The 23,848-nt window shown below is 38.5% G+C and overlaps 1 protein-coding gene across 1 annotated transcript in view; it reads left to right on the top strand.

Moving 5' to 3' along the window:
- Window positions 1–23,848, top strand: part of IQCM (IQ motif containing M) — a 335,271-nt gene that overhangs the window by 253,868 nt on the left and 57,555 nt on the right. Inside the window, exon 12 of the mRNA XM_027117094.1 lies at window positions 8,569–8,730. Within this exon, the coding sequence (XP_026972895.1) occupies window positions 8,569–8,730 (162 nt within the window). The remainder of the gene's footprint in view (window positions 1–8,568; window positions 8,731–23,848) is intronic.

The raw sequence follows: 23,848 nt of genomic DNA, 5'->3' as shown, positions 1-23,848 counted from the left end.
TTGTATTTTCTCCATTCTATTTCCAAGATTTTGGATCATCTTTACTATCATTACTCTGAATTCTTTTTCCAGTAGACTGCCTATTTCCTCTTCATTTTTTAGGTTTGGTGGGTTTTTACCTTGCTTCTTCATCTGCTGTGTGTTTCTCTGCCTTCTCATTTTGCTTATCTTACTGTGTTTGGGGTCTCCTTTTTGCAGGCTGCAGGTTCGTAGTTCCCATTGTTTTTGGTGTCTGTCCTTAGTAGCTAAGGTTGGTTCAGTGGGTTGTGTAGGCTTCCTGGTGGAGGGGACTAGTGCCTGTGTTCTGGTGGATGGGGCTGGATCTTGTCTTTCTGGTGGGATGGTCTGCGTCTGGTGGTGTGTTTTGAGGTGTCTGTGGCCTTATTATGATTTTAGGAAGCCTCTCTGCTAATGGATGGGGTTGCGTTCCTGTCTTGCGAGTTGTTTGGCATACGGTGTCCATCACTGTAGCTTTCTGGTCATTGAGTGGAGCTGGGTCTTGGCGTTGAGATGGAGATCTCTGGGAGATTTTTGCCATTTGATATTACGTGGAGCTGGGAGGTCTCTTGTGGACCAGTGTCCTTCTGAATGTGTCTCTCCCACCTCAGAGGCACAGCCCTGACGCCAGGCTGGAGCACCAAGATCCTGTCATCACACGGCTCAGAATAAAAGGGAGAAAAAAAAGAAAGAAAAAAAGAAAGGAAGAAGAAGATTTAAAAAAATAAAGTAAAATAAAATAAAGTTATTAAAATAAAAAATAATCATTAATAATTTTTTAAGTAATAATAAAGAAAGCAAAGAGAGCAACCAAAGCAAAAAACAAATCCACCAATGATAACAAGTTCTAAAAACTTTCCAAAAAAAAAAAAAACAAAAAGAAAAACGGAGAGACAGAACCCTAGGACAAATGATAAAAGCAAAGCTATACAGACAAAGTCACACAGAAGCATACACATACACACTCACAAAAAGAGAAAAAGGAAAAAAATATATATATATATTGTTGCTCCCAGCGTCCATCTCCTCAATTTGGGATGATTCGTTGTCTATTCAGGTATTCCACAGATGCAGGGTACATCAAGTTGATTGTGGAGATTTAATCCACTGCTCCTGAAGCTGCTGGGAGAGATTTCCCTTTCTCTTTTGTGTTCGCACAGTTCCTGGGGTTCAGTTTGGATTGGCCACGCCTCTGTGTCTGGGTTGCCTGAGAGCATCTGTTCTTCGCTCAGACAGGACGGGGTTAAAGGAGCAGCTGATACGGGGGCTCTGGCTCACTCAGGCCAGGGGGAGGGAGGGGTACGGATGCGGGATGAGCCTGCGGCGGCAGAAGCCGGCATGACGTTGCACCAGCCTGAGGCGCCCCGTGCGTTCTCCCAGGGGAGTTGTCCCTGCATCATGGGACCCTGGCAGTGGCGGGCTGCACAGGCTCCCGGGAGGGGAGGTGGGGATAGTGACCTGTGCTTGCACACAGTCTTCTTGGTGGCGGCAGCAGCAGCCTTAGCGTCTCCTGCCTGTCTCTGGGGTCCGTGCTGATAGCCGCGGCTCGCTCCCGTCTTTGGAGCTCTTTAAGCGGCGCTCTTAATCCCCTCTCCTCACGCACCATGAAACAAGGAGGGAAGAAAAAGTCTCTTGCCTCTTCGGCAGCTCCAGATTTTTTCCCGAACTCCCTCCCGGCTAGCCGTGGTGCACTAACCCCTTCAGGCTGTGTTCACTCCACCAGTCCTCTCCCTGCGCTCCGACCGAAGCCCGAGGCTCAGCTTCCGGCCCCCGCCTGCCCCGCGGGTGAGCAGACAAGCCTCTCGGGCTGGTGAGTGCTGGTTGGCACCGATCCTCTGTGTGGGAATCTCTCCGCTTTGCCCTCCGCACCCCTGTTGCTGTGCTCTCCTCCGCGGCTCCGAAGCTTCCCCCCTCTGCCCCCCGCAGTCTCCGCCGGTGAAGGGGCTTCTAGTGTGTGGAAACCTTTCCTCCTTCACAGCTCCCTCCCACTGGTGCAGGTCCTATCCGTCCCTATCCTTTTGACTCTGTTTATTCTTTTTTCTTTTGCCCTACCCAGGTGCGTGGGGAGTTTCTTGCCTTTTGGGAGGTCTGAGGTCTTCTGCCAGCGTTCAGTAGGTGTTCTGTAGGAGTTGTTCCACGTGTAGATGTATTTCTGATGTATCTGTGGGGAGGAAGGTGATCTCCGCGTCTTACTCTTCCACCGTCTTGAAGCTCCTCCTCCTGTAATGCTTTTAAAACCATAAAATAATGTTAAAATAATCATGGAACCAAAATATTTACCAAACAAAAGTATGTCTTTAGTATGATTCCATTTACAATGTTTTTTAAAATCCCTGTGATTCTTGAAGTACAAGTCTGGGGACCACTGCCTTAAATATTCAAATTCAGGGCCTGCAGTAGGGAAGCAGTGAGACCTGAATAATACAATCGGCCTGTGCAGGAGAGGGAGGGACAGGCATCTTTGGGTCCTCTGAACACTCACCATCTATTCTAAATATTAAGCATAATGAGCCTTGCTTATCTGAGAGGCAGGAGATAACTATAGGTGTCTAAGGAGGTCCCACTGTGGGGTTTTATTCTAGCTTCCATCCTTAGCAAACTAAGAGGGTTATAATCAGTTGATGAACTGTGGTTTTGACCTGAGGGGTTGTCAATAGTCTGTAGAAAATAAATTCTTGTGGAGAAGACTAACATCAGAAAACCATCTGGAAAGAGCTATGAGTTCTTGTGAGAGAAACCATAGTGCTGACTATGCACGGACAGCTAAAGGATTTAGAAAGATTGGAAGAAGACTTCAAAGGGAGAGGCCACCAGAAAACTAGCAACCCCTGAAGGTGCTAACAGTCCCATGATACCAGGAACAGTGTGTTTAAAATGATATGGCATCCTCATTGAAAGGACCAACTTTCAAGTTAGAATTAAGATTATACTGGCCTCACCACTTATTGTGAGGCCATGAAAATGCTCTTTAACCTCTATATGTCTCAGTGTCTTGAGCTATGTTATGAGTATGCTAGTATTGAACTCATAGGATTGTCAGTAAGTCACACATATGTGATTTTAGGATTAATTTAGCTAATGTACATAACCTGCTTAGCACACTGCCTGCTATATACTAAGCTCCCAATGAATACTATTAATTATTGTTGTATTTATTTGTTAATTAAAAAGCCTTTTATTGACCCTTTCCCAGTATCAGGCACATGGCTAGGTGCTAGGAGATTCAATGGTTAGCAAACAATCATGGACCTTGTCTGCCTGTAACTGATAGTCTTGTGAACGAGGCAGATCTCAAGTAATAATAGGAATAATATAATTACAAACTTCAGTAAGTGTAATGGAGGAAAAGTACAGAGAACAATAACTCTGAGATGATATAATGTGAAAGCTTGATCTAGTTGGTGAGAGTTAGAGGACACTTTGAGAAGAGACATGAAGGTGTTGTAGACGTTGATGAGGCAACGGAGGAAAGGGTTTGGGAGGAGAACATACCAGCTACACAGAACATCTTATGCAAAGCTTCTGAAGTAGGAGGATGCAAGATGTGATTCTGAAACTGAAAGAAAGCCAAGGTTGCTAGAGTAGAGATGGAAGAGGAGGCAGGGGCCAGAATGTTCAAAGTCTTTCAGGACATAGTAAGGACTTGGCATTATTTTAAGAGCATCAGGAAGCCATTGAGTAGGAAAATGAACCAGGGAAACTGCTGAGTAGGAAAATGAACTAGGGAACTGCTGAATAGGAAAATGTATTAAAAATACTTTAAAAAATATTATTCTGGAGCTTCCCTGGTGGCGCAGTGGTTGAGAGTCCGCCTGCCGATGCAGGGGACACGGGTTTGTGCCCCGGTCCGGGAGGATCCCGCGTGCCGCGGAGCGGCTGGGCCCGTGAGCCGCTGAGCCTGTGCGTCCGGCAGCGGGAGAGGCCGCGGCAGTGGGAGGCCTGCGTACCGAAAAAAAAAATATATATATATATATTATTCTGGCTACTGTTTAGAGGCAAGATCCAAAGGGCCAAGAAGACTGTTTAGGAGGCAAAAATGTTTGTATAAAAATAGATGATAGTTTTTCTAGGAGGGTGGCAGTGGGTAGTGCGGTGTCAAGATCTAGTTTTCTAGGTTGTGCCATTAAATAGGGGCTATTTACTGAGACAGGGAATCCTAGAACAGGACAGACATTGGTGCCTATTTGTTAGCCAAGTGGAGTTGTCAATTAGGCAACTGGATATCATGATTTTGCCATATTTTGTTAATGCTAAGATGTATATTTTCATATTTTAATGTCTCTAAAATTGAGCTATATCTTATAATCAATGGTATGCCCTAGTTAAATTTCCAGTCTTTTATATTTCTTCATGGTGTGTAAACTAACGGGGTCATCAACATCTATAATGTCTTAGATTCAACAAAATATGCTAATAATAGCAACAAGGAAGACCACTGTAACATCAGTTAGTAGCTCACAAGCACTAATTAACACAAAACTTCTGATCAGTATAGAACAGGAACCACTTACCCTTAGAATATCCAAAATAGTGTAGGAGTGACCAGAAAGAGCAACGACTTCAGGATGACTGTCCACTTTTCCACCCACCCATCCAGAAGACAAGTAAGATGGGGGACAAGACAGGAAACTGCCCTCATTGTCTAAATAGGATAGAGGCTGTACCAGCATCTGTTAAATGAAGAGCATGATAATAATAGTAATAACACTTAAATAATGCTGGCCATAGACTAGGTGTTCTTCTAAAGACTTTATATCAGCTCATGACAACACTATTATGTGAACAGTTTTACTATGATACTGAGCTGGAAAGAGGTTAGCTAACTTGCTTTGGGTCACACAGATCATAAATGGCAGATCCAGGTTCACACCCAAGCAGTGGTCAGCTCTAAAGCCTCTGCTCTCAACCACTGCTACTACCTCTAATGAAGATAATTAATTACTTGGTGACCTGGGAGCAATAGAGATTTATGGAACTATTGTGTGGGCTTTTGCCAGACCTAGACACATACATCTAAGATCTTCAGAGTTTTACTATGTACATGGCTTGGGGAAGAAGGCATAAGGAAGAGCTCTTATTCTTTTGAGTTCTGAGAACTGTATTATTACATCTAAATGTAATGTGGCAATATTGACTTAGTGACTTAGCAGTGTATTAAAAGGAAGGTGCTTTATAAATAACACATTATCAATATCAGCAACAAAAATTAAATTCCTGTTTTTATCTTGGGATGACATATGTAATAAAACAAAAAGAAGAGGACATGTTTTACAAGCCATGTGTCTTCTAAAATGAAAAATGCTTACTTGTAATCAACTTTGATATTATGAAAGGAGGTACAATTATTCCAAAATCATTATGCCTTGTTTATATAAGCTCTAAGTCTCCATTTGTATTACCTGATGGCAAATGGTGGCATTAGCAAGATTCTGAGCTGAAAACCTTGAATGTGTGTCTGATACTATAGCTATCACGATATCACATTGTCATGGCAAGTTCAGCTTCCACAGACTTCATGTGTTTCTGCTTAAGTCTTCAATCAGGATAAGCCAGGAAGAGAAAGTGGCAGGTCTACATTCACCACTGCTTAGATTTTAGTGTAGGCATTTTATTTTTCCCCAAATGAAAACATTTGCCTTTATGGAAAATAAAATGCTTTATTAAAACTGATAAGCATAGGACTTCCCTGGTGGCGCAGTGGTTGAGAGTCCGCCTGCCAATGCAGGGGCACAGGTTCATGCCCCGGTCCGGGAAGATCCCACATGCCGCGGAGCGGCTGGGCCCATGAGCCATGGCCGCTGAGCCTGCGTGTCCGGAGCCTGTGCTCCGCAACAGGAGAGGCCACAACAGTGAGACGCCTGCGTACCGCAAAAAAAAGAAACCCCAAAACTAATAAGCATAGCCCTATTAAATAACGTTACTAAACATCTTGTTTAAGCTAAAGGAATTAGAAAGATATAAATCTTGAAGAGGAGAGAAATCTAAGTGTAATTTGGTTCTTCACACTAAAAAGGCTGCTATTATTGCTAGATTTTTCTACTTTATTTTTTTTTCTTTATGGTTTTGAAGAGGGGAACTCTGATCTATTTTATTTCCTCACTTTGTGTGTGATGGAAAACTTCAGGATTGTATTTAATTTCACTCTATGATTTCTCATAATGTAATTAATGCTGCATCCTCCTTCACAATTCATCCTCCTTCACAAAACGCTGTCGCCTTCACAACTTGAAGAGACCTCTACTGCCTGAGGATCTCCCTTGATCAACTTCTTGAAGAAGTATGATCAGAATGAAAAAGTAAAGCAGGGTTGACTCTTTAGCACTGCTTTGTAATAGTTCTGGCTTCCTTTCTTCTGTTGACAGATGAGAAAGGATTTAGAATTATTTAAATGAGATATATCTAATAACTGCATATCTGAGCACATATGAAGATGTCTGCTTTTTTAGTTAGAGGGGAGTAATTTTGAACTTTTCCTTTTAAGAAGAGGCAGAAAACTTCCTAAGATGTTTATAATTGAAAGATGCAATAACTTTATTTCCTGGCTCTCTCATGGTTTTTATTAGTGTTGGAATAATACTAGATGAAAATTAAAACTAACACACTCATGTAGTACTTATAGACATGGTGCTATAAATTTTGATATATCTCTTATATCACTTAATCCTAACAATAACCCTATGATGTCAGTATTATCACCAGGAGATAAATGTGATTCATCTAATATTTCATAGCCTGTTAATGGTGGTTCAAGAATTAAAACCCAGGTCTGTTTGTATCAATCAGGATCCAGTTAGAAACTAAAACTACATGGTGACTTGAGAAGGAAAAGATTAATATAAAGAATTATTAACTATGATGGTGATTAAATAAGATTGGCTACGAAGGGTAAAAAAAAACCTAAAGAATTGAGAAGAGCAGATATAAGGAGTGGCGCTAACCCTCGGTCTGAGGCAGAGCACTTAAGGAAAGAACAAATTTTAAAGAGTGCCCCTTACCCTCTCCCTTTACCCTGGGATCCAGCTCTTCTTGAAGAGGACATAGCTGTGACCCAGTGAGTGGCAGAGACGTTTGCTGAGGTAGCATGCTAGTGGAACTCCCAGGGAAGCCACTCTCTGGGGTTCTGGGGAAACTTCCCATAAGGAGGTGTCTCAGTGTGGAACCCATTCAAGGGAAGTTGGTGCCTCACGGAACGTGCTAGCAAGCTCCTAGAGTGTGAGTCAGGGAAGCCCTGTGGGGTGCCAAGCAACATGGCCCAGAAGGTGCCCTGCACTGCTGCTGGTCACTATGCACAGTAGGAGCTATCAGACAAAAGCCCCCGGAACCAGGAAGAGCCTCTTTGTCCTCTAGTTTCCTACCTTACCCTCTATGAAGGATGCTTAAAAATTTCCCATATGGCAAGGGAGAAATATTCTAGTCTCACAAATAGGACAATGAAGGGTGGATTTAGGGTGAGGCAATAGATGGATACTACCCACCAACAAATCTGCTTTCTTAATCATTTAATCATTATGTTGTACTGCCTTATACTTACTGTACCACAAAATATGATATTTGAAAAAATAAAGAGGAAAAAAGGGAAGGAAGGTAGAGGTAGGAAGAAAAAGATAGACAATGTAACAGGATTATAAATGAAGATTTACATCAGTATCTCTCTTTTCTTTGAAATGTTTCTAGGTAGAGTCACTTTGAATTAATTGCTCAGGAGACTGCCTTATTAAATTTTAGGACATTGGCTTATCAACCAAAAACTGAAGACACAAACTGCAGGCCCAAGGGCCATAACCAAAGATTTTTCACTCTACAATTTAAATTATTTTTTAATCCCAGCTTTCTCATCTACTGGTTAATGCAGGTCATGTTCACTTGACAAACATTTGTTTGCAAATAAGAGCTTCTCCTCAGACAATCCAAATCCTAATTGCATCATTTACAGACTGTAAGATTTAGGCAAGTTATTTAATTTCTTTGGGCCTCCAATTCCTCATGTAAAATGATGATAACAACAGTATCTACCTTACAGATGTGTTATGAATATTAAGTGTGTTAATATTCAAAAGCACTTGGGACCATTTCTTGCATATAGTAAGTGCTATATAAATATTTGTATAGATGTTATTAGATTTTCTTAAAGACCATAGCCTAAGTATATGTATTCTTTCAGTAGTTCCAGTTTATGGAACTCTTCATTTAATCAACATTTTTGTCAGATTATTCTGATTTCATTGTTTAATGGCAATTAAAAAAATATGATTACGTTATAGTATGTATAATGTGAATGCTGTTAGTTGGTTATCTTACTTTTTTCTACAGCTATTAACAACAGTGCTTTAAACTGATAGTGTTTGAAGATTCTACTAGCAAGCCCGTACTCCTTAATTTTTGCTATGAATTATCTAAAAGGTAAGATTTTTGGTGAAGTATCTTTGGCTAAAGAAAACTACGTTGTCAGCATAACCATTAGCATTCAAATTATTCAATAGTTTTAAATTTACATCCCTTAAAAGAAACACATTAGAAATTTTGTAAAAATGTCTAAAATTAAAAACAAATTAATGTTCTTTTTTTTTACAGAACACCATGCAAAATACTCTGATATCATCAAGAAGTCCAATGCAATTGAAATGTTATTTACACTCTACCCTCCTCAAGGTGCCCATGTGCGTACTAATATGAGGCTTAGGTCAACTTGGCTAAGACCCATAGTAAATGGGGAAGAAGGATATAAATATATAGGTAAGATGCTGAACCTTATAATTTCCTTTTATAATAAGGCAGAAATGACCTTGTACTTTATATAACCCTTATCCATCACTTAGATGATATGGGATGATAGGCCCTATAGAATATTCCCTTTCGTTCTTGAGTATTATGCTTGCAATTTAAAAAGTGGCTGATTTATACTTTGGTGACTCCATTAAAATAGTGGAAACACTGTGTTTATCCATTTATCTGATGATGGATATTTGGCTTGTTTTTTAGAAAAAGTGATACTACAAGGAAAGCTGCTACGAACATTCATGTACTGGACTGTATATAGACACATGTATGCATTTCTCTTGACTAAACTGTTTTCCAGCATGGTTAAACCATTTCATATTCCCCATCAGTAGAAATATGAGAGTTGCATTTGTTCCATGGCCATATCAATACTCAGTGTAATCAGTTTTTCTAATTTTAGCCATTCTAAGAGATAGCGTTGATATTCCATTGTGGTTTTAATTTGCATTTCTCTAGTAGACAATGATATACAGCATATTTTCATGTATTTGTCATTTGTGTATCTTCTTTGGTGAAATGTCTGTTCAAATTTTTGGCCAGTTTTATATTTTTTGCTGTTGTTTTAAGTGTTGAGAGTCCTTTAGATATTCTGAATATAAATTATTTAACATATATATGCTTCGCAAATATTTTCTCCCAGTCTGTGGCTTGTCTTTTCTTTCTCTTAATAATATCTTCTGAAGAGCAGAAGATTTTAATTTTGATGAAGTCCAGTTTACCACTGTATTCTTTTATGACTCACGCTTTTACTGTCATATCCAAGAAATATTGGTTAGACCTCTGGTCACAAAGTTTTCTTCTAGAAATTTTATAGTTTTAAATTTTATATTTCAGTATATAATTTGTTTTGAGCTCTGTTTTGTACACGACTCAAGATTGAAGTTTTGTCTTTTTTCTAACATATTGATACCCAAATGTGCTAGCACTATTTGTTGAAAAGACTATCCTTCTATGAATTAACTTTGTATTTTGGAAAACCAGATAGTCCAAAGAAAATATATAGATGGCAAATAAGCACATGAAAAGATGATCAATATTATTAGTCATTAGGAAAATACAAATAAAAGCCATAATGTCATACCACTACTCATCTATTAGAATGACTAAAATAAAATTTAAAAATCTGACAATACCAAATCTGGCAAGAATGTAGAAAAACTGGAACATTCATACATTGCTGGTGGAAATACTAAATTGTACAACCCATTTCTAAAGATTTTGATACTTATAAATTAATATGCTCTAACCATAAAGCCTAGCCATCATACTCCTAGGTAATTTCCTAAGAGGATTGAAAGTATTTGTTTACACAAAAACCTATATATAAATATATGTAGCTGCTTAATCATAATTGCCAAGGGCTGGAAAAACACAGATGTTCTTCAACTGGTGAATGGATAATCAAAATTTGTTAACATTTGTACAGTGAAATAGTATCCAGCAATAAAGAGGAATGAGATACTGATACAATAACATGGATGAATTTCAAATGCATCATGTTAAGTGAAAGAAGCCAAACTCAAAGGCTATATATTGATTCCATTTAAATGACACTTTGGAAAAGCAAAACTAGTAGGACAGAGTGAGCCCTGTGATTGTCAGGGGTTAATGCTGGTGGGAGGGTTTGACTACAGAGAGGTTGCATGAGGGAGTTCTTAGGGTGATGAAACTGTTCTGCATAGCTAAAACAAACTGTATGCCAAAAAGAATGAATTTTGCTGAAAGTAAAATTTTTAAAATAAACACAAAATAAAAAGAGAATAATTTAAGAATGGCAAACAAATCCAAAAATGATGCGCACTGCTATTAGTCATTAGGGAGATGTAAATTAAACACAGTAGGATACCACTACACACCTACCTTAAGGGCTAAATTAAAAAGTCAGAACACACCAAGTGCAGCAGCTGGAACACTAATATCCTGCCAATGCAAATGTAAAATTTTAAAATCACCATGCAAAATGGTTTGACATTTTCTTAAAAAGTTATAGATATACTTACTATACCATACCACTCCTAGATATTTGTCCATGAAAAAGTATACGTACATACAGGGACTTGTACATGAATATTCATAGATTCTTTTTTTGTTAAAGACCCAAACTAGAAACAACTCAAATGCCCATCTACAGGTGAAAGGATAAACAAATTGTGATATATCCATGCAGAATACTACTCATCAATATAAGAGAACAAACTATTGACAGTATATAATACATATAACAAACAATATGGCTGAATCTCACATGAATTATGCTGAAAAAGGTTAGACAAAAAAGAGTACAAGAGTATGATTCCGTTTATATAAAAGTCTAGAAGTTGCAAACAAACTAGGCCTGTGACAGAATCAGATCCGTGGTTACCTGGGACAGAGGTGGGAAATAGAAGTGAGACCTGATGGATTACAAAATTTGAGGGATGCTGTCAATAGAAATGTTTATTAACTTGATTGTGGTGATAGGTGATGGTTCCATGGATGTAAACATATGTCAAAATTCATCAAATTATACACTTTAAGTACATGTAGTTTTTTATTTACACTTCAATAAAGCTGTAAAAATAAAGTTGGAGACATAAAGTTAAACAACCAAGATAGTTAAATTTGTATTTTGGGATTTTTTGAAAGATGACTTCTCTTTAAGTTTAAAAGTAGCATATTAGAACTCATCTGGAGAGTCACAAATTTAATGCAGTCTCATTTGGCTTGTGCATATAAAGATCTATTTAAGTGCTCAGTTCTGAAAGATAGCCTGGAAGAAGAAGCGGGAAAGAAAGAGAAAGAAAATTATGAAAAGGAGGTTGAAGGCTTTAGGTTCTATAAGATGAACCAAGACCCTGATTGCAATTTATTTTCTCTTTGCAATTTTCTCCCTGAAAGTTAACCTATCATTCTAAAAGATTTGTGTTCATTGTCTAAAGCCCATTTGTGAACATTTGGTTCAAATAAAACAAATAGGAAATACGGAAGTAGCCTTATAAGTTGAGGACTCCATCTTCTGAGGTTTTATGCTTTCTTTCTCCTTTTTAGTAGGTGGCCAGGGCCTTGCATCTTTTTGAATTATAGTTGTTATTAAATTGATTGACAATAGAGTTTGCAGCATTTACCTTGAAAAAGATTAGTCTATTGTAGAAGTGCTTTCTGAAACTCAGTTAACTCCTTGACTATAAACATTTTAGGGAATATAGCTCTGGGGATTTATTACATGTTCCAATATTAATACTCCACAATGTAGGCACTCCTGTTTATTGATTTCACTCTGTAGATTTAGAGATGTATCATCAGCAAGAACTGAAGAGTAGTTAACAGAGTTACTGAATGCTCTGTAAATGGCATGGGCTACTAACAAAGTATGTAGTATTAAGACCATACATACTCTAAAAATATTTCATATACCCATATTTTATATCCCAGAATTCCTAGCACAGTGGCTTGAATGTAACTGGAATGCTGCATATGTCATAATTTCAAATTGCTTAATAGGCACAAAGCATTTATTCTGAATCATAATTTTGTAATCTTAGACCATCAATGAAGTTAAAAAAAAAAGTCTTTAAATTTTTTTTCCAGGAGCATAGTCTTGTCAAACCTGTTTTCGGAAAGGTTATTTGGAGGGCTAGTCTTTTAATATGTCTTTGGTTATCTTTCCTTATGAGTTGTCTGTCTTTGAGCTCCCCTGACCTTATGGCCTATCACAGGTACACTGAACTCGTTCCTCTCCTTCATTAAGTTTTTGTGACTTTGGTGAATTTCCAGCCTGGAAGCTGTATATTACATTAATGAGCTCTTGGAATTCTAATAGGAATACCTTGAAAGGGGTAGGTTAGTCATTGTCTTTCAGGGAAGTAATTTAGGGAATACAAATGAATGATTAAACTACTTTCTCAAACCAATGGTCCATTCTTAACTGAAATCATATTGTTATATTAATGTAAGTTTTCTAATTAGTTCAGATTCTGAGTAATGAGCAAAGACCTCTAGTTCTATTTCTTTTTCATACATCATTTTGAGCCCTTATATAGTAAATTTTACTTACCTTTATAACATATGGTTATTTAAGTTGTATAATTAATACTGGAACCTGATTTCCTGGCCTAATCACTATTATGTTACCTATTACGAGTACAAGGTATCTTTTTATGCCCTTCAGTTTATTCCACTGCCTTCAGGCAAGACCTGATATACATTAGCCAAATGGGAATCTGTCCCATCTTTAAAGACTGTGGCAATTACTCAGTCATCCTTGACAGCACAGAATTTTCTACTTTGCAACATGACTTTCTTTTCTTATTCATCCTTTATTGCAGTTGTAGCTGTTTCACTCTCCACAAAATAAAGGCTATGCCTACAAGATTAAGACCTTTTCTTTTTTCTGAAAATATTCCTTTTCAAACATTATTCCTCAGAAGTCCCCTTTCTAATCCTTAATGTCTTTTGGCACTTCTCTCTAAACTTTCCCACATTTTCTCATTTGTTTTAAGTGATGGAACTCAGACTAATATATAATAATCCAATAAGTCTGATTTATTATGAATATAATCCTACTTACTACATGTTCTGCTTATATCTTTGTGCTTTTTTAGACCTTTAAAATACACATCTCCGGGCTTCCCTGGTGGCACAGTGGTTGAGAGTCCGCCTGCCGATGCAGGGGACGCGGGTTCGTGCCCCGGTCCGGGAAGATCCCACATGCCGCGGAGAGGCTGGGCCCGTGAGCCATGGCCATAGAGCCTGCGTGTCCGGAGCGTGTGCTCCGAAACGGGAGAGGCCACAACAGTGAGAGGCCCGCGTACCGCAAAAAAAAAAATACACATCTCCGCATTTACTTGGATTTCTATCTGTCATTTTTAATCTCCTTTTATGGACATATTTCTTGTAGCTATTTGATATATTTTGCCTTCTTAAATTTCCTACCCTGACTTCTCCTGATTTTCCTTAACTAATTTAGAATATGGACATTTATTACTCTTGTCAAAACTCAGTTGACAATGTTGAACCCATTCTCTGAGGTGTTTTATAAGATTATTATATAATGTAAAACCCAAATATATCCTGATTTGAAAGGAGCTCCATATATATATATAAAAATATATAATTAACATCTTTATTGGAGTATAATTGCTTTACAATGGTGTGTTAGTTTCTGCTTTATAACAAAATGAATCATTTATACATATACATATGTCCCCATATCTCTTCCCTCTTGCATCTCCCTCACTCCCACCCTCCCTATCCCACCCCTCTAGGTGGTCACAAAGCACTGAGCTGATCTCCCTGTGCTATGCAGCTGCTTCCCACTAGCTATCTATTTTATGTTTGGTAGTGTATATATGTCCATGCCGCTCTCTCACTTTGTCCCAGCTTACCCTTCCCCCTCCCCATATCCTCAAGTCCATTCTCTACTAGGTCTGTGTCTTTATTCCCATCTTGCACCTAGGTTCTTCATGACCTTTTTTTTTTTTTCTTAGATTCCATATATATGTGTTGGCATACGGTATTTGTTTTTCTCTTTCTGACTTACTTCACTCTGTAAGACAAACTTTAGGTCCATCCACCTCACTACAAATAACTCAATTTCGTTTTGTTTTATGGCTGATTAATATTCCATTGTATATATGTGCCACATCTTCTTTATCCATTCATCTGTTGATGGACAGTTAGGTTGCTTCCATGTCCTGGCTATTGTAAATAGAGCTGCAATGAACATTGTGGTATATGACTTTTTTTGAATTATGGTTTTCTCAGAGAATATGTCCAGTAGTGGGATTGCTGGGTCTTATGGTAGTTCTATTTTTAGTTTTTTAAGGAACCTCCATACTGTTCTCCACAGTGGCTGTATCAATTTACATTCCCACCAACAGTGCAAGAGGGTTCCCTTCTCTCCATGCCCTCTCCAGCATTTATTGCTTGTAGATTTTTTGATGATGGCCATTTTGACCGGTGTGAGATGATACCTCATTGTAGTTTTGATTTGCATTTCTGTAATGATTAATGATGTTGAGCATCCTTTCATGTGTTTGTTGGCAATCTGTATATCTTCTTTGGAGAAATGTCTATTTAGGTCTTCTGCCCATTTTTGGATTAGGTTGTTTGTTCTTTTGGTATTGAGCTGCATGAGTTGCTTGCATGTTTTGGAAATTAATCCTTTGTCAGTTGCTTCCTTTGCAAATATTTTCTCCCATTCTGAGTGTTGTCTTTTCGTCTTATTTATGGTTTCCTTTGCTGTGCAAAAGCTTTTAAGTTTCATTAGGCCCCATTTGTTTATTTTTGGTTTCATTTCCATTTCTCTAGGAGGTGGGTCAAAAAGGATCTTGCTGTGATTTATGTCATAGAGTGTTCTGCCTATGTTTTCCTCTAAGAGTTTGATAGTGTCTGGCCTTACATTTAGGTCTGTAATCCATTTTGAGTTTATTTTGGTGTATGGTATTAGGGAATGTTCTAATTTCATACTTTTTAATGTAGCTGTCCAGTTTTCCCAGCACCACTCATTGAAGAGGCTGTCTTTTCTGCACTGTATATTCTTGCCTCCTTTATCAAAATTAAGGTGACCATATGTGCATGGTTTATCTCTGGGCTTTCTATCCTGTTCCATTGATCTATATTTCTGTTTTTGTGTCTTAATTACTGTAGCTTTGTAATATAGTCTGAAATCAGGGAGCCTGATTCCTCCAGCTCCATTTTTCTTTCTCAAGATTGCTTTGGCTGTTCAGAGTCTTTTGTGTTTCCATACAAATTGTGAAATTTTTTGTTCTAGTTCTGTGTAAAATGCCAGTGGTAGTTTGATGGGGATTGCATTGAATCTGTAGATTGCTTTGGGTAGTAGAGTCATTTTCACAATGTTGATTCTTCCAATCCAAGAACATGGTATATCTCTCCATCTAGTTGTATCATATTTAATTTCTTTCATCAGTGTCTTATAATTTTCTGCATACAGGTCTTTTGTCTCCTTAGGTAGGTTTATTCCTAGATATTTTATTCTTTTTGTTGCAATGGTAAATGGGAGTGTTTCCTTAATTTCACTTTCAGATTTTTCATCATTAGTGTGTAGGAATGCTAGAGATTTCTGTGCCTTAATTTTGTATCCTGCTACTTTACCAAATTCATTGATTATCTCTAGTAGTTTTTTGGTAGCATCTTAAGGATTCTCTAGATATAGTATCATGTCAACTGCAAACAGTGGCAGCATTACTTCTTCTTTTCCGATTTGGATTTCTTTTATTTCTTTTTCTTCTCTGATTGCTGTGGCTAAAACTTCCAAAACTATGTTGAATAAGAGTGGTGAGAGTGGGCAACCTTGTCTTGTTCCTGATCTTAGTGGAAATGGTTTCAGTTTTTCACCATGGAGGACGATGTTGGCTGTGAGTTTGTCATATAAGGCCTTTATTATGTTGAGGAAAGTTACCTCTATGCCTAGCTTCTGGAGGGTTTTTATCATAAATAGGTGTTTAATTTTGTCAAAAGCTTTCTCTGCTTCTATTGAGATGATCATATGGTTTTCATTCTTCAATTTGTTAATATGGTATATAATATTAATTGATTTGCATTTATTGAATAATCCTTGCATTCCTGGGATAAACACCACTTGATCATTGTGTATGATCCTTTTAATGTGCTGTTGGATTCCGTTTGCTAGTATTTTGTTGAGGATCTTTGAAACTACGTTCATCATCGATATTTGCCTATCGTTTTCTTTCTTTGTGATGTCTTTGTCTGGGTTTGGTATCAGGGTGATGGTGGCCTCGTAGAATGAGTTTGGGAGTGTTCCTCCCTCTGCTATATTTAGGAAGAGTTTGAGAAGGATAGGTGTTAGCTCTTCTCTAAATGTTTGACAGAATTCGCCTGTGAAGCCATCTGGTCCTGGGCTTTTGTTTGTTGGAAGATTTTTAATCACAGTTTCAATTTCAGTGCTGGTGATTGCACTGTTCATATTTTCTATTTCTTCCTGGTTCACTCATGGAAGGTTGTGCATTTCTAAGAATTTGTCCATTTCTTCCAGGTTGTCCATTTTATTGGCATAGAGTTGCTTGTAGTAATCTCTCATGACCATTTGTACTTCTGCAGTGTCAGTTATTCTCCTTTTTCATTTCTAATTTTATTGATTTGAGTCTTCTCCCTTTTTTTCATGAACAGTCTGCTTAATGGTTTATCAATTTTGTTTATCTACTCAAAGAACCAGCTTTTAGTTTTATTGATCTTTGCTATCGTTTCCTTCATTTCTTTTTCATTTATTTCTGATCTGATCTTTATGATTTCTTTCATTCTGCTGACTTTAGGGGTTTTTTTGTTCTTCTTTCTCTAATTATGTTAGGTGTAAGGTTAGGTTATTTATTTGAGATGTTTCTTGTTTCTTAAGGTAGGATTGTTTGCTATAAACTTCCCTCTCAGAATTCCTTTTGCTGCATCCCAAAGGTTTTGGGTCATCGTGTTTCCATTGTCATTTGTTTCTAGGTATTTTTTGATTTCCTCTTTGATTTCTTCAGAGATCTCTTGGTTATTAAGTACTGTATTGTTTAGCCTCCGTGTGTTTGTATTGTTTGCAGATTTTTTCCTGTAAATGGTGCCTAGTCTCGTAGCGTTGTGGTCAGAAAAGATACTTGATACGACTTCAATTTTCTTAATTTTACCAAGGCTTGATTTGTGGCTCAAGATATATTCTATCCTGGAGAATGTTCCATGAGCACTTGAGAAGAATGTGTAATCTGCTGTTTTTGGATGGAATGTCCTATAAATATCAATTAAGTCCATCTTGTTTAATGTATCACTTAAAGCTTGTGTTTCCTTATTTATTTTCATTTTGGATGATCTGTCCATTGGTGAAAGTGGGGTGTTAAAGTCCCCTACTATGATTGTGTTACTGTCGGTTTCCCATTTTATGGCTGTTAGCATTTGCCTTATGTATTGAGCTGTTCCTATGTTAGGTGCATAAATATTTACAATTGTTATATCTTCTTCTTGGATTGATCCCTTGATCATTATGTAGTGTCCTTCTTTGTCTCTTGTAATAGTCTTTGTTTTAAAGTCTATTTTGTCTGATATGAGAATTGCTACTCCAGCATTCTTTTGATTTCCATTTGCATGGAATATCTTTTTCCATCCCCTCACTTTCAGTCTGTATGTGTCCCTAGGTCTCAAGTCAGTCTCTTGTAGACAGCATATATATGGGTCTTCTTTTTGTATCCATTCAGCCAGTCTATGTCTTTTGGTTGGAGCATTTAGTCCATTTACATTTAAGGTAATTATCGGTATGTATGTTCGTATTACCATTTTCTTAACTATATTGGGTTTGTTATTGTAGGTCTTTTCCTTCTCTTGTGTTTCCTGCCTAGAGAAGTTCCTTTAGCATTTTTTGTAAAGCTGGTTTGGTGGTGCTGAATTCTCTTTGCTTTCGCTTGTCTGTAAAGGTTTTAATTTCTCCATCCAATCTGAATGAGTTCCTTGCTGGGTAGAGTAATGTTGCTTGTAGGTTTTTCTCCTCCATCACTTTAAATATGTCCTGCCACTCCCTTCTGGCTTGCAGAGTTTCTGCTGAAAGATCAGCTCTTAACCTTATAGGGGTTCCCTTGTGTGTTATTTGTTGTTTTTCCCTTGCTGCTCTTAATATTTGTTCCATGTTTTAAATTTTTGATAGTTTGATTAATGTGTGTCTTGTGTGTTTCTCCTTGGATTTATCCTGTATGGGACTCTGTGCTTCCTGGACTTGATTAACTATTTCCTTTCCCATATTAGGGAAGTTTTCAACCAGAATCTCTTCAAATATTTTCTCAGTCCGTTTCTTTTTCTCTTCTTCTTCTTGGACCCCATCATTCGAATGTTGGTGCATTTAATGTTGTCCCAGAGGTCTCTGAGACTGTCCGCAATTCATTTTTCTTTATTCTGCTCTGCAGTAGTTATTTCCACTATTTTACCTTCCAGGTCACTTATCCATTATTCTGCCTCAGTTATTCTGCTACTGATCCCTTCTAGAGAATTTTTAATTTCATTTTTTGTGTTGTTCATCACTGTTTGTTTGCTCTTTATTTCTTCTACATCCTTGTTAAACGTTTCTTGTATTTTCTCTATTCTATTTCCAAGATTTTTGATCATCTTTACTATCATAATCCTGAATTCTTTTTCAGGTAGACTGCTATTTCCTCGTCACTTGATAGGTCTGGTGTGTTTTTGCCTTGGTCCTTCATCTGCTGTGTGTTTCTCTGTTTTCTCATTTTTCTTAACTTACTGTATTTGGGGTCTCCTTTTCGCAGGCTGCAGGTTTATAATTTCCGTTGTTTTTGGTGTCTGTCCGCAGTGGCTAAGGTTGGTTCAGTGCGTTTTGTAGGCTTCCTGGTGGAGGGGACTAGTGCCCGTGTTCTCGTGGATGAGGCTGCATCTTGTCTTTCTGGTGTCAGGTCCACGTCTGGTGGTGTGTTTTGTGGAGTCTGTGGCCTTCTTATGACTTTAGGCAGCCTCTCTGCTAATGGGTTGTGTTGTGTTCCTGTTTTGCTAGTTGTTTGGCATAGGGTGTCCAGCACTGTTGCTTGCTGGTCGTTGAATGGAACTGGGTCTTGGCCTTTAGATGGAGATCTGTGGGAGATTTTTGCCATTTGATATTACATGGAGCTGGGAGGTCTCTTGTGGACCAGTTCCTGAACTTGGCTCTCCCACCTCAGAGGCCCAGCCCTGAGGCCTGGCTGGAGCACCAAGAGCGTTTCATCCACACAGCTCAGAATAAAAGGGAGAAAAAATAGAAAGAAAGAAAGAAAGAGAGAAAGAGAGAGAGAGAGAGAGAAAGGGAGAGAGGAGAGAGAGAAAGAGAGAAAGAGAAAGAAAGAAAGAAAAAGAAAGAAAGAAAGAAGATAAAATAGTAAAATAAAGTTATTAAAACAAAAAATAATTATTAAGGAAAAGTTTTTAAAAAGTAATAAAATAAATGGACATACAGAACCCTAGGACAAATGGTAAAAGTAAAGATATAAAGACAAAGTCACACTCAGAAGCGTACACATACACAGTCACAAAAAGAGAAAAACGGAAAAAAATATATATATCGTTCCTCCCAAAGTCCACCTCCTCAATTTGGGATGATTCGTTGTCTATTCAGGTATTCCACAGATGCAGGGTACATCAAGTTGATTGTGGAGATTTAATCTGCTCCTGGGAGAAATTTCCCTTCCTGTTCTTTGTTCGCACAGCTCCTGGGGTTCAGCTTTGGATTTGGCCCTGCCTCTGCGTGTAGGTCGCCTGAGGGCATCTGTTCTTAGCTCAGACAGGACGGGGTTAAAAGAGCAGCTGATTTGGGGCCTCTGGCTCACTCAGGCCGCGGGGAGGGAGGGGTACGGATGTGGGGCGAGCCTGCGGCGGTAGAGATCATCATGACGTTGCGTCAGCCTGAGGCACGCCGTGTGCTCTCCCCAGGAAGTTGTCCCTGCATCACGGGACCCTGGCAGTGGCGGGCTGCACAGGCTTCTGGGAGGGGAGGTGTGGAGAGTGACCTGTGCTTGCACACTGGCTTCTTGGTGGCGGCAGCAGCAGCCTTAGCGTCTCATGCCCGTCTCTGGGGTCCACACTGATAGCTGCAGCTTGCGCCCGTCTCTGGAGCTCCTTTAAGCTGCGCTCTTAATCCCCTCTCCTCGCGCACCAGGAAACAATGGTCTCTTGCCTCTTAGGCAGTTCCAGACTTTTTCCCGGACTCCCTCCCAGCTAGCTGTGGCGCACTAGCCCCTTCATGCTGTATTCACTTAGGCAACCCCAGTCCTCTCCCTGGGATCCGACCTCCGAGGCCCGAGCCTCAACTCCCAGACCCCGCCCGCCCCGGCGGGTGAGCAGACAAGTCTCTCGGGCTGGTGAGTGCAGGTCGGCACCGATCCTCTGTGCGGGAATCTCTCTGCTTTGCCCTCCGCACCCCTGTTGCTGTGCTCTCCTCCGCGGCTCCGAAGCTTCACCACTACGCTCCCCACAGTCTCCGCCTACAAAGGGGCTTCTAGTGTGTGGAAACCTTTCCTCCTTCACAGCTCTCTCCCACTGGTGTGGCCCCGTCCCTATCCTTTTGTTTTTGTTTATTCTTTTTTCTTTTGCCCTACCCAGGTACGTGGGGGAGTTTCTTGCCTTTTGGGTGGTCTGAGGTCTTCTGCCAGCATTCAGTAGGTGTTTTGTAGGAGTTGTTCCACGTGTAGATGTATTTCTGATGTATTTGTGGGGAGGAAGGTGATCTCCGTGTCTTAGTCTTCTGTCATCTTGAAGCTCCTCCTTCCATATATTTTATATCTCTTATATCTGCTCAAACATAGAAAATGGTCTATTTGGAGAAGTTTAAATGTACTATGGCTAGTTCAATGTTGCAATTTACCTATAGAGGTAAATCTTCTTGCTTGAGGAGAATAATGTGGTCACTTGAAATTTTTCAAGTCAACTGAACTGGAAAAATTGTTTAGGTGTATACCCATTGATCTCCCTTTACCAACTATAAACTCCCAACAACCTCTACTTTCATATTCTTTAATGTCTCATATTCTTTAATGTCCCTTTGATTTTCCTCATTAAGGCCAAATGATGTGAATGTGTTTTTGTGATAAGTGTAATTGCTGCTAGGAAAAGTGTCATTTTATTTTTATATGGTTCAGTTGGTTAAAACTTTCAACGTTTAGTACACTCACAAGAATAACCCAATGGAAAGATAAAAATGAACGCTATATTGTATCTGGTTAAAGTGTTTCTTAACTATTGTCAAATTACTAAAAATTCTTTAGGATGATGAAATATATCTTCCTCATTGTGTTCTTTGTGACTTCCATTTTTTTTCTTGGGCTTCAGTGGTAAAATCAGAGATGTGTTTCCCATTCCCTCAACCCCAGTTTTACCAAGCAGGTTAGAAGCATTGAGGAGGCAGACTTTAAGATAAGGCATCAGATCCATAAGTTAAAGGAAATGTGAGTTGCACATTTACAACCACCTACCACTCCATACTTTACTGCTTATTTTTGTAAAATAAAAATTGTAGGGTCATTATTTGCCTTCTGCATCTATTTATTTAACAAGCATTAATTAGGTGTCTACTATATGCTTGGCAACAGAGATTGAGAAACAATTAAAGCTTAATCCCTGCCCTAGAAGTGTTCACATTCTAGCAGATCCAAAACACTATGAGATTTTGGCTCAGTTAGTCTCAGTGAGCACCCCTATTGGTCCATGAGTCAAATAGAGTGATATCAAATGAGGATCTTCCAAAAATTTTTTGGAAGAACATCTCCAAATAACGAAGATTGGCATTAATACTCAGTATCTGAAATAAAAACTCAAAGCTGAGTTCACTGTCCATCTAAGTAAGGGAGAGTCATGCATAGTGATGGTATGTGACTTCTCAGGCTAGGCCATAGAAGACTTTGTGGCTTCTCCCTTGCTCTCTTTTGGATAAGCTAGTCAGGAAAGCTAGCTACCATGTCATGGAGACACTCTAGCAGCTCTGTTGAGAGGTCTATGTGCTGATGAACTGAGGGCATGTGCTACAACCAGTGAGGAACTGAGGTCTGTGTGAATAGTGCAACATGGAGGTGGAACCTCCAGCACCAACAGTACTTCTACAACGATGACTGCAGCTCCAGTGACAGCTTGACTGCAACTTCATGAGAGACCCTGGCCTGACCCACGCAGAAAATTCGGTCCAGATTCCTAACTATTATTATGTGAGACAAATGTTTGTTGTTTTAAGCTTTTAGTTTGGGGGTAATTTTTTACACAGCATACAAGTCAGTGATTAGTGTTTTTTAACAGTGGAAGTGAAATGACATAGGATTGAGTGTAGTTCCTCAGGAAAGACTGGGCTGCTGGTTGACTGACCTTCAAAAACTTTGTAACTAGAGTGAAACTTTTGTTCATTGGTTAACTTTCAAAAGTAGGATCTCTCACTGATTGGTTGGCTTTCAGAAGTGTGTTTACTGAGGTGAGCTTTTACCAGCTGATAAAACAGGCTTGATATTGGTTCTGGGGGTTACTTGTCAGCATGGCTATGGAACTATAATTGATTGGTTAAAGAGGTATAAAAAAAAGTTTAAGTATTAACTTGTTACATAGCTGTAGAACTGTTAGGCTTCTCTTAATACTGTGGGGAAAAAGTTATTTTCAATAAATAGGCACAGAAAGAAACAAAGATTACATGGTAGTTGATTTACTAGAAGCAATTAAGCATAATTATGAGCCTAGGAAAAGAGAATGACTATATCTGGCAGTATTAGAAATGATTTTATAAAGATGATGATATATGAGTTTATCCTTACAGAATAGGTTAGAATTACTAAGTATAGAAGAGAAGAAAGATTGTAGGCAAAGGGAAGAGCATGGGAGAGTCCACATGTGGGAACTAACTTTGTTTTAAGAAGCTCTTTTTTATCAAATTCTCCTGAACAATTTAGCAGAAGGCTCTTCTTTTCTTATTGTGACATAATTGGCATATAACTTTATATTAGTTTCAGGTGTACAATATAATGATTTGATATTTGTATGTATTGTGAAATGATTAAAACAATTAGTCTAGTTAACATCCATCATAATACATAGTTACAAATTTTTTTCTTGTGACAAGAATTCTTAAGATCTACTCTCTTAGTAACTTTCAAATATACATTATAGTATTATTATATACAAACTATACATTATATCCCCATGATTTATTTATTTTATAACTGTAAGTTTGTACCTTTTGACCACCTTCTCCCATTTGCCCCACCCCCCCACCTCTGGCAACCACCAATCTATTCTCCGTACCTAAGAATTAAGGGTTTTTTGTTTTTGGTTTTTAGATTCCATATATAAGTGCAATTGTATGGTATTTGTCTTTCTCTGTCTGATTTATGTCACTCACTCAGCATTATGACTTCATGGTCCATCCATGTTGTTGCAAATGGCAAGATTTCCTTCTTTTTATGGCTGAATAATATTCCACTGTATGTGTGTATATATATATATATGTACATATATATACAATATATATGTATATATATCCCTATGTCAATGAATAGAGGGATTAAAAAAATGTGGAGCATGTATACATATATATATATATATATTATACACACATACAGTGGAATATTATTCAGCCATAAAAAGA

The sequence above is a fragment of the Aethalodelphis obliquidens genome, unplaced genomic scaffold (genome assembly GCF_003676395.1).
Source record: "Aethalodelphis obliquidens isolate GAN/ISIS:26980383/991018 unplaced genomic scaffold, ASM367639v1 scaffold17, whole genome shotgun sequence".
NCBI classification, from domain to species: Eukaryota; Metazoa; Chordata; class Mammalia; order Artiodactyla; family Delphinidae; genus Aethalodelphis; species Aethalodelphis obliquidens.
This window is presented reverse-complemented; position numbering and strand designations above follow the sequence as displayed.